The sequence below is a fragment of the Dermacentor albipictus genome, chromosome 5 (genome assembly GCF_038994185.2).
Source record: "Dermacentor albipictus isolate Rhodes 1998 colony chromosome 5, USDA_Dalb.pri_finalv2, whole genome shotgun sequence".
Taxonomy (NCBI): Eukaryota; Metazoa; Arthropoda; class Arachnida; order Ixodida; family Ixodidae; genus Dermacentor; species Dermacentor albipictus.
In genome coordinates, this window is record NC_091825.1 from 99,390,243 (window position 1) to 99,402,274 (window position 12,032).

Sequence of the window (12,032 nt, forward strand, 5' to 3'; positions counted from 1 at the left end):
ATTTGTTTCTCATTAACACATTGAGCAGAAGAGAAGGATTGCATGCAAGGAGGTAGGCGAGGCAGGCCAGTGTTGGTACAACCCAACTCGTATTCCTGTTGGCACAACCCAACGTATTCTGCTCTATGGGAGGCAGAATACGAATGACTACGAATACGAATGACAAGCAAGACCTGTGGTCGCATATTCACTTCAGTATCTTGTTTGAACGTACACTCCTGAGATGTGACAGGAAAGACTGTTTTAATTTTGAATAATCATTAGTCGTCGTGTGACTTCAAAATTCAAACACTTTAATGTGGAACAAGTAGCTTTCTCGTTGGACATTGAGTACCCTCAAGCACTTTTATCTGAGGCATGGGTTTTAGCAAATGTGGGTTGCTGAAGGCATTCTGGACATTGCTCGAGGGGTGCGTCCAAGTAACATTGTGTGTGTATAGAACAAAAACTGTTCTATTTATTCCTATTTTTAAAGATTTAGAAGCCGAGAGATGATATTCGGTGCAGTCTAATTTTGCTAAGTAAACCCTGACGGGTCTGGTGAAATTGATTGTATTTTCCAGCGGGTTGAATTAAACAAAGTACAAAAAAGGTCAGAACCACTGATTCACTTCATAGTATTTGCCCAATCCTAACACACCCCCAAATCAAACTTGCACCCTCTTACGTGCCCAAAATATAAAACTAACATGGAAATGAGATCAAAGCTTCTAATAAACAAAGTTAAAATCTAACGTGCACTCAATATTTTATTCAAAAATAATAAATGGGCAAGGGTATAATAGAGGTTTAGCTTGTCCAGTATTTAAGTAAACTGAAGCGGGATGGGCGTTGGGGCAGAAACGTATACGTGAGCGGTCTGCATAGTGCAGCCACCTGGTGGCAAAGAGCTCGGAGACAAAAGCGGCTAATATTGCCTGAACCAAGTGTATTATACTTTGCTGCTGGTGTAAATTTCCAGCACTGGCGTAATCATGTTGCTGTCAAATTTGCACCCGCAGCAAAGTAAAATACACTTGGTTCAGGCAATATTAGCTGTTTTTGCCTGTTTGAGCTCTGTGCCACCACGTGGCTGCACCATGCAGGCTGCTCACGTTTACGCCTCTGCCCCAACCCTTTACCCGAATACCGAACAAGCTAAGCCTCTCTAATGTTAGCAGGCAACGACCCCATGGCGGGTACAGACTCGATCCGTGCTAAGCCCCAAAAGGTTGGCTGAAATTTCTAAGCAAGAATTTAAACCTAACTGCAGGCACTGCAAAGCACTAACCGCAGACCAAGATCACATACTTTGGTTCTGCCCATCCAACCCCCCCCCCCCCCCCCCCCAAGAATGATTTTTCGGCAAGCTCCCACGCTCAAGGCCTGGGAGCGAAAAATGAAGACTGACCCAAAATGCCAAGTCATGCTGGCAGAGTGGGCTAACTGCATCGCGGCCACATGGACTCCACACTAGCTCCTCAACCAGGGTCTCAATAACTAATACGCCTGCAATAAAGTTTAGTTCTCTCTGTCTCTCTCTCTCACGCACAGTGGTGGTCAGTTTCTTAGTCAGCTTCGCCGCATTACATGCGTGTTCTGCGGTAAAGCGTACGAATGCTACGAAGGCTGTTTTGGTTGCGTATCCAATAGCACTGCGCAGGCAATTTTCGGTCCAATATTCTTGGAGGGGAAAAAAACAAAGGATGCGCTTTAGAATTGGGTAAATACTGTCATCGTACATTGTGAGTTGCCATTATTGCTCGAAAATCTTCCAAGCGCAGGCCGAAAATGGTCATTTTTGATGGGAGGTCACGTGTGTTCGCTGTCCCCTATGCTCCTCCAAAACATGCTGCCATTAATGGGGTCACCGTAGGGGTCAGGTGTGTATGCTGACTGGTCAAGTTAGAATTATCCAGTGAAGGCCAATTTTAGGATCGAAATAATCAATTTGGGCCCATACAAATCTATAAGGGCCAGCCTGTTGGTAGATATTGAAATAACCCATAAATTCAATTAACCGGCATCAAATTAATGGGAGACTGCAGTATCATATTACATATTTGAAGCCCATATTCATTAAATATTTGTATTTGATGAGAAAAATTCAGTTTTAACAACCTTAGTACAGTCAATTTTCAATATGAACCTAATGGGACCAACAAAATTGATTGATTATCCAACTTATTGAATTGGAAGAAAGAGACAGAAGAAACACCAATGCACACTAGTGACTCATTCAACAGCATTTGCCTGCTTCTAACGACCCGAATTGAATGCGCACCCACATTTTATGGGTTAAAAATAGAAAACCAATGTAGAAATAACATAATAGTTGCCAAACAAGGTATAAACCTAGCGTGCAGCTTATTTTTTAGCAAGAAGACTAAGAAAAAGTTGATACCAGTGAACAGAATATAAATTTTTTTACGTTTAGTGTCCATCGTAATCACTCTCAGACAGGACTTTATCGTTGTCTATATGAACAATGTCCTCTGTACGGTCATAGCACATTTGATATTCCCCATTTATGAAACGACTCTGCAATATTTGCGAATGGGATGGTGGCCCATGTCTGCACCGACCACTTCACTAGTTCGTCCTGTAACGTATGCTATATTGCGGAATTCAAAAAGAAAAAAAACACACAGGACGTGAATTGTTGCTGCTGGCTTAGCATGCAACATAACTGATCTTTTGAATGAAATGGTTTCATAATTGAAGACTGATAGCAGCGCATTGTAACCATCATGCTGCTCGTGTATCTGTTGCCATCTTGTGATGGCAATGGCAATGATGCTGTAGGCTAGCTCTGACACTAGACTGTCATGAAAGCTGCGACTGCGGTTTGATTTTGTATCCAATTGCACTGTGCATGCAATTTTTGACCAATTTCATTATGCAGTTGACTTCTGTTATTTCAACCCTGACAGGGCCGTCGAAATTGATAAAATACTCTGGCAGGTCGAATTAAACGAAGTACAGAAAAAACTTCGTAATACAAAGGTGATTCATTTAGCAGTACTTTTTCATTTCTATTATGCCACTGAATCAACCGCACAAGCTTTCTATGTGTTCAAAGTATAGAGCGTACAAATTACTTGAAAATTCCTCAGCAAAATACAAGTCTGCGTGCACCCTATCTTTTAGCAAGAAAATGGTGAAAGGTCTATTATGTGTTGTACAATGGCAGCTGTCCTGAAGTCAACTTCACCATAACAAATCATTGTTATGCAGCAAATCATATACACACTGCAAAGGCGAATTTAGCTTCTTATCCAATTGCACCGCGCAAGCAATTGCTGGCCTAATACAATTGGGTAAATTTTGTAATCGGACATTGTGAGTTGTAGTTAGTGCTTGAAAATCTCCCTTGAGCAGGCCAAAAATAGGCATTTTCGATGGGCCATGAAGTTGTTCAACGCATCTGCGGTCTCTTAAGCTCCACCTAGACAGATGCTACCACTAAACGTGTCACTATTGGGGTCATGATATGGCTCAGGCATTTGCATGCTGACTGGTAAAGCTTGAATTATCTGGCGAAGGCCAATTTTAGGATCGAAATAATGAAACTTTTGCCCCATAGAAATGCATGAGCACCTGTTGCGACTTTTAGTTGTGTGATTAACTGAAACATTTATTCAACCAGAGTTGAGCTAACAGAAGTCTACTGTATTAATCTGGTGTACTTGCCCAACAGGCATATAAGGTGGTTCTTGACTACTAGCCGTTTATGTATGCGAAAAACTCCTGCAGTTGTCTGTCTTGCTGTGCAATCTTCATTGTAGACCTTTGTCCTGTAAGTGTCCTGTACATGAAAGGCTGCATTCCTTCCTTTGTTGGCACACATACTCTTGCAGGCTTCCTTATGCCCTGATATTTGGCGGTGTCAGTGCCCTCAAAAAGGAGCACATGCAGCTTGTGAATGGCTTCTCGAACGAGTACTGGGGATGGGGAGGTGAAGATGACGACATGTCTTACAGGTGAGTGATCCAGTTGCCTTGGATAAGCAGTCTATCAATGGTGAGAATAGCAAACTTTGACATGATCCACAAGTTATACAAGCTTTCGTGGCAGAGTAGCTTTTGTTTTGACGTTTACAGATGAGTAAAGTTTACATGCTTTTACACTAACCACAGCTGCTTGCTTCTGTGTACACATACTTTATTGACCTAACACAAGTCAAGCCAATCTTGTGCATTGCTTACGTAAACATTCTCTTGTGTGACTGGGGTTGCTAAGTCATGTGAAGGGGTACATTCAATGAAGCTGTTTAGCTATATCACATACGTACTCGGTTCTGCTGAGTCTGCGTGTTTTTACACCATGAGAATGCGACTAGTATCACCTATTAAAGGCGCATATAAGGTGCTGCTCGACCGAGCGATACTTTTAAATCATGTTGTGTACTCCTGTTCAAAGTATCATTATGCTTCTAGTAAGGAGGCAGACGGACTGTTATCATATACAGTAAAAGCCTCGTTAATTTGGCCCACAATAATTAGGGAAAATGGATAATTTTGACTCGTCCTTCGGTCCCAGCAGGCATATGCATTATTTAATGCAATGAAATTCGTTAATTTGGACGTATTTGGCTGCACATCGGTTAATTCCGACAACTCTCAGAGCTAGATGAGTGTGGAGCGCTGAAAATGTGCAACGCAGAAGAGTAGGAATGGCGTTAGCGCCCGCCGAATCAAGGCGGCCGAGTTCACATCGCCATAGTCATCAGTGGAAATCATACGTGAATGACAGCACCACCAGAATGCTTTGTGCCTATTTGTGCCTTAACAGCGTTTATTCTTACATTTACCGCCATGCATAGCACTGCGTGCCTTCATGACTGCCTAGTCACCATCCATGATCACATCAATAGCAGCCGTGATTCAACATTCACTTAATTTGGAAATTCTTTTCGATCACATGAAATCTGAATTAACAAGATTATACTGTAAATGTTTTCATATGGAGAAATATCAACCTCTTTATGACCTGCATAGACATTCACAATTCTTTCTAGTGCTTTCAGGCTGCTTGTTAAAAAAAAAGGAAGGGGTATTTCGGAGCAGCTGCCTGTGCTCCATCTTGCAAATTATTTGCAGCACTGTGGAAGCTGCAGGACTCCTTAGCCAATAGGAAAGCCGAATACCCCTCAAGATGTGCTCATCCGTGCCGTGTCGTCTGCTCACCACCACAGTAACTTGCGGTATAACACATGCATGCGCTAAAGTCCTAACATGTCATATATCTCTGTAATGTATCGCATACAAAGCAAAAATACTCTCTAATCCCACCAGTAATCACAGTTATGCCCAGAACTATATTCTGCTGTGCAAGGATATTACTTGTGCATGCCTCGTACCTTAGGCAGAGCTGCAAATGACATGCGAGATTGTGTATAGCTTGAGAGGCAGTAGTTGTTTATAGGAGCTGCCTCACAGAGAAGCAAAACTCAACGTAACCGATGCTGTAATTTCATGGTAACTTAGACGTGTAGCACATCACTTAACCCTTTGAGTGTCAATCACTTAAACATACGGCGCCGTGAACAAGTTCAAAACGGTTGATGCCGTATATTTACGGTGCCGTCTGTACGTTCAAAAGTGCACCAGTTTCCTCATTTTTTGCACCTCCCTTGGCTTTCGTTGCATGGTTTGTTTTAGACCTAGTTTGCTTCGGCATGTCCATATACTACCGCTCGCTCGCTCGTGCGCGCACGGGCAGTGGCTTGAGTTTTGCTCTGCAGGTGGTTTCAGATTCTTGCGCTCGCAAAACTGATGGCTATCTCGTTACTAATTGCTCAAAGGGCGGCCACCTGTTTCTTGCTCGTTTAGTGCTCACAGGGGTGAGCATAGGATGGATGCCGCCATGCGTGCGTTTTTTCTTTTTCTGGAGGGGCGAGGGGGTGGGGGAGCCTGGCAATATCTAATTGCCTCTGGTTGGCGATAAGAAGAAGATTAGCGGAAGTTTGTCGCACGTTTTGCCTTTTTGACAGGTACACAACCACACATTTTCCTTGAGTGCGCTCACCTATGCAGTTCGATTATGCTATGGACATAAATATTAGTGTAAGAGCAGGAACATTTCAGACTTGCGAAATATTCTCGTGTGCCTTGAACTACAACAATGCATCAAATTTTAATTCTTATAAGTTTATTTCCTTTTTCTTTATTATTGTTATTCATGAATAAAGAGTACCTAAATACCAACGCAAAATATTTTTTTCTCACTTTACGGTCACCTTATTAAAATTACGGTAAATGTTTTTTGAAATGGGTCCCTCAGAAGAATTTTAATCTGCAGTAAAAAAAAAAATCGACCCTGGGTGGTCGCATATGGCGAAAAAAATCGACCCTGAAAGGGTTAAGCACTCTAGGTGGAAGTTAAGATGTCTGTACAGTAGGTGACAAAGGAATATGCACAACAATGCAAGAGACCAGCTGCTTTGATACGATTCAGCAGATTGACATCCACTGTATTTATTCATGTAAAGCCCACACTTTTTAAAAAATATTTTAATGCATTTCGCAGTCTTTGGATACTTCATGCATTTTCCTGCATCTGTCTGCCTGTTTGTCTATCTTACCGTGTTCTGGCCAACTTGGATCACTGGGTAGTCCATGGTCCAATTGGTACAGCATTGGGCTACTGTGCTAAGAGAACCAGGTTCGACACCCAACTGTATGTGACAATGTGTACGCATGTGCCGCTCTTCAATGAACCTCTTTCACACAAACTTGGGTCACTGGGCATGTGCAAATGGGTACGTGCAGCTCATCAGTAAACTTCTTTGGCACCAACTTGGGTCATTAGGTATGTGGCATTTTTCAGTGAACCTCTTTAACACTAATGTGGGTGACTGGTTACCGTACTTGCAAGATTCTAATGCAGCGCTGACTCTTAACATGCACCAAATTTTTCCCAGGTGTAAAGTAATAAAATAAATATGCATTTGAACATAAAACATGCCCAATTTATCAAAGAAAATTATGCGGATCCCACGTCCTCTGGGAATCGATGCAAGTGAAGTTTTCTGTGCTGTTTGTGTTGACTGACGTTATTTGGCGATGTTGACGGCATACAACAGTTGTGAGGTGATCTTAAATGTCTACGTAGTACACAGAACACACGGCGAGATACAGTTCCTCAAGGTGTTATCCATCATTGTCTCACAGGGCACGTCACGTCGTTGCTGAAGTGGTGCTTTGCTGGATTGCTGCTTGCATGTTGTCGTCTTCACGTTGTGGTGCTTTAAAGCTGCTTTGCCTCTGCATGCCTGTATCAAACGTTCAGAAGGAGCCTTTGGATTAGTCTACGCCAGTAGGAACACTTCACACTGTTCATAATTCCTCTGTCAAGGGGCTGAATGAGCGAGGTACAGTTTGCAGGTAAAAACTAGAGTTCAATGTTAGACAACTCAAGGCCTTCAAGTGGTGCGCAGTACAGTTTTCTACGAACAGAGAAATTCTGCAGCCTTGTTTCTTGATATCTTTGTCGAACTCTCTCAACCAGTCACTAAATATGCCCCGTGTCATCCATGCTTTCGCATTCGCCACGTATTTCACAGGCTTTCTGTGTGTGCCTTTTAAGCACCTAGGTTGGGTGCTTTTGCCAATAACCAGTGGGACTCGCCTGTCACTTCAATCCAAATTTACGCAGAGCAACACAGTCAAGCGACGTTTACTCTGCTTGCCGCCGTGGCAGACGTCTCCCTTTAGCATGAGGGTGCGGTTTGGAGCAACTCGTAAAAAAGGGCTGTCTCGTCAGCGTTGTATGTATCGCATCTGTCGTAACGCTCCAAAATGCCTGATAGCTTGTGCTCAATCCAAAAAGTGGCACCATCACTGTCTGCAGAGGAAGACTCACAACTAATTACTTTGCCGATGATTCCATACCTGCTTTTGAAACCTTGAAGCCACCTGTTACTTCATTTTAAATCATTGCAGCCCAAGATATAAGCATAATTCCTTGCTTTTTGCTGCAAAACAGCACCGCTGATGGGAGTATTTCAGTCTCGTGTCCATAAACCAAGTAAACATCGCCTTGTCGACGTCGGCGCATGTTGATGGCTTCAGCTTCTTCTTTTTGCAGTCGGTACCTGATTCCACTGCATCGCGAATCGCATCTTTTGCGTTCAGTATTGTAGACGGTGAACTACCTGCGATGCCAAATTTGGCAGCTATGTCCTTCTTTTTTTAATCTTCAAAAACACATCGAAGATGGCCATTTTTTCTTCAAGAGTCAATATTTTACGTTCTTTGTCGAGGCACTCATCGTTGGAATGATACACCGAAGTTACTGGCTGCGTGGACACAGGAGCCGACTCGCATGCTTGAACGGCATGAAAAACAAAGAGTGACCACGACTCCACGAGACACAAAAAGCAGTCCTTTTCTTCTTAGTAGTGTCACCCGGTGTCAGGTTAACGAAGTGAAGTGCAGAGACTTCTGTAGCTACCAAAGAGTGGCACTGCCAACGCTCTGCTGCCAAACCGCAAGCGGCAGCAACATTACTTAGAATGAGCGCCAGGGTGTTTGAAGGGAGGAGGAAATAAAGACTGCCACGACGACGCTTCGCCGTGCTCCCTCATGGGTTGCAGGGTCAAGCGTTTTTCCCTTCTGTAGATCACTATCATCGAGAATCGCGTTGCCGAACAACTCAATGGACTCGGGGGGTGCCTCAATGCGCGTTTAGGTAGCGCCTCTTCCTCTTCACAATCGCACTCTCTCTCAGCCGGCTCAAGGGACGCAGGGGTCGCCTTAATGCACGTGTAGACACGTGCGGACAAGCATCATCCCTTCCTACTCTCTGCGCCAACGGCACTCTGCGGAAGCCTTGCTGTCACCCAGGTGTACTACGTGCGCGCAAAGTGCGATAACACCGCTTCGCACTCCGTCGTCGGTGGGGCGACCACAGGAGGTGCATGCGGCTGCTGCTCGTGCTAAAATTGAAAAAATTTGGGGCAAAATCAACTAAATGGTCGGCCAAGAAAATTATTTCCAGGGTTTCTCCCACCGCCACTTTGTTACATAGAGGTCGCAAACACACATGCTTCTATGGAGTGACGGCGGGGAATAGAAAAACTTCAGAATATCGAGGAATTCCTTATATGGAGGTTCATTATAGGCAGGTTCAACTGTGGCAGAAACATGCCACAACGGACCTTGAAATAATATTTTTCCAGTTTGACTGCAGCTGTCGCCATTTCTAGTACAGTTGAACCTCTCAATAACGAAATCGGCGGGAAACAAAAAATAAAATTCGGTCTTGCAAGAATTTCGTTGTTACAAAATGAGATAGCACACATAGGTAGTGTGTTGCAGAAGGAAACATAGCTGTCAAAATTTCGTTAGCCCACTTTAAAAAGCTGTGCTCGAGGATATAGAATCGCATTGCTGACCCTACAAAGTGCGCTGCACGCGTCGGTCAGCAGTGGCAGCACTGCCGTGGAGCAGTATTCTCGGTCATTTGCTTTCGAAGATGCAATCACATTGCGAGATTTTGCATAACTCGGCACCGGACGCAGAGCAACAGCGCTCTACGCATGCAGCAGCATTTCTCCACCACATGCTGTCGCCCATAGGGGCCAACGCATCCTGTGCCAAGTGCAAAAGTGATCGTATCTCGTATACCCAAAGGCAACCGATCGAAATTACGGAACCTTTGTGCAAATCTACGTCCAGCGCCAAATCTGCACACGATGCCTGTTGGGTTGTTTGGTGGCATCACGTGCATCAATTTCGACGATTGAAACATTCTTTAAAAATTCTGTTGCCATTAATTGCAGAGTAATATGCCGATTATTAGAGAAGAAAATAGAGCTGAATGTTTATTTTTTTATTTCAATGCTGCAACCCCAGCGCTGGTACGTCGGTGGGACGTTGCGGATTTCAAAGTGTACTTTCGTAGTTTAGCTGCATTGACTGAGTAAAAGTTGGCGAAACTTGCCTTATTCAGTGCTCCTTTTGAACACAATTTAGCCAATCTTTACCGTTAAAGAATTGACCCTACCAGACACTGTCGTTACTGTAGGCTGGTGCAGGAACTTCAAGGTGGTGCTGCCACCTGTCTTTTGTGTTTTTTTTTTTTTCATTTTGCTCTGGCCTGCCAAGTGTCTTGTGGTAAGAGTGGTGTTTTTGATACGGTGTAAAAGTAATTTACTGACACAGAAAGAATAATTTTTTCTATTTAGCGTCCCTTTAATTCAATGTTTACAGGTTCGACAAAATCCGTCAAGTTATCTGACAGGCCAAAATAAAACTTCCATTTGAAAGTATTTTCCCCAATGCTAATGCGCCCAAGTCAAATGCGCACCCAGTTTTTATTAGTATGTAGTGTGAAACAGTGTACCTACATTCAAATCTAACCTGCACTAGTGTGCACCTTGTTGCTGCTAAAATTACATATCTTAATGAGCCTTCAAAATTAAAGCATGAAAGCGGCTAGCTGACATCGCCATCCTTAGTGAAAACTTGTTTTGCCATCATCTTGGTGACGACAATAGCAATGACGCTGACTCTGATGGTAAGCCATTGCTAAAGCTATGAACACTATTTTGGTTTCGTATGCAATTGCAAAAATCTGATAATTTACAGACCACTTCGAAAAAAGGTGTGCATTACAACTCAGCAAAATGGTAAGCATTCATTGACAACCACGATTTTCGTTTCCAAATCTGCTGAAGGTAGGCCTAAAAATGCGTTTTCGCCACACTTACTATTTGCAACTTTCACGACCTATAGGGGGCGCCACCTTAAATCCAACATGGCTGTCTGAGAGATTAAAAACTAGAGCAGTCGGTGCAGTGCTGTGGTCATCTTGCTCAGTGACATGTCGTTTCGCATCGTCATGTTGAAATGTCTCTTCAATATACACGCCCGCTGTCGTTAGCCTGCGTAATGGCTCACATTGGGCGAGCAGAACACAGGATTCGAGACCTGCTTGAAGGGAAGGAAGTCCTAAACGCTGGTCATCTTGTGTGTTGCGGTATAAAAGCATGCACGTCGACGTCTGTGACTGTTGAAGGCCTTTGCATATTAACTTCACAGCTTCAAAGCAAACTACACGAGCTGTGGTTTGTTTTACCGCAACAGTGTTATTAAGAGAAGTGATCGTGCTTTCTATGTGCTATTCTATTAATTTGACCTCTTTGAACGGGTACCATGAGCTTTTATACGGTGTGGTGCTCTGTGCAAGTTGTTACTTAGACCGCTTGAATAAGCTGCCCTGTCGAGAAAAAAAGAAACCTTCCTGGTGTCACGCAACCGAAGTCCTTTACATCAATGGCATGAAAAGCGGCCCTAAAGCAGTGTTTTGTGTGCGAAAATTTTTGGTCTAGTTATTCCTGCCAGTGTTCACTAGGCTGGATGTTGAACACGAGAAGTAAACAAAAAAACCATATTTGACCGCTTTTGCGAGCTAATATGATAACCATTCACCCTTGTAATTTACTTATTGCGCTTTGCGCTTTATGCGTGCTGTGCAAGCTACAGTCTTGCGGTAATTTTACAGCCTGCGCGAGTCCTACCGCGTCTTGCCTATAGACAGATCAAGCGATACATAGCCGATATTTACCGGTCCGTGGCAATGCTCGCTTCATTCTTCCAGTTATCTTTATAAAATAATATACACACAGATCAGCTGAGGGTTCGCTACGCGAACACTGCACAGTAGTTTAACATTTGTTTGGACTAGGATTTGTTACCTTACGAGTGCCGTCACGCGTGCCTGTGCACACTTTGCAGCCGCACATCGAAGTGGCAGACGAGGTACGAATTCCAGGCCCCTCTACGTCTGCGTCACTTTGCTTCAATGCACAAATGAGAAACTCATCTCTCTGTTCGAAAATGGTGGAATGTCAAGCCGGTGTTGCAGAGCACGAATGCAGAGCTCGGCACGAACGAGAAAAAGAAATTTTGAAGCTGGTACAAGGCTTCATGGAGAATGTTTGTGCTCCAACGTAACCGCAAAGGCATGAGTGGCAAGAACGCAAGCATCTATCATCCTACAACACATTTGAGTTAAGATTGCGCATTATTTCTTTTCCTGCACGT

The 12,032-nt window shown here is 43.6% G+C and overlaps 1 protein-coding gene across 3 annotated transcripts in view; it reads left to right on the plus strand.

Moving 5' to 3' along the window:
* The window catches only part of LOC139059974 (beta-1,4-N-acetylgalactosaminyltransferase bre-4-like), a 209,222-nt gene that overhangs the window by 183,326 nt on the left and 13,864 nt on the right, over positions 1-12,032 (plus strand). For all 3 annotated transcript variants that reach the window (XM_070538636.1, XM_070538638.1, XM_070538637.1), the window contains one exon: positions 3,840-3,962. In XM_070538636.1, coding sequence (XP_070394737.1) covers positions 3,840-3,962 — 123 coding nt within the window. The remainder of the gene's footprint in view (positions 1-3,839; positions 3,963-12,032) is intronic.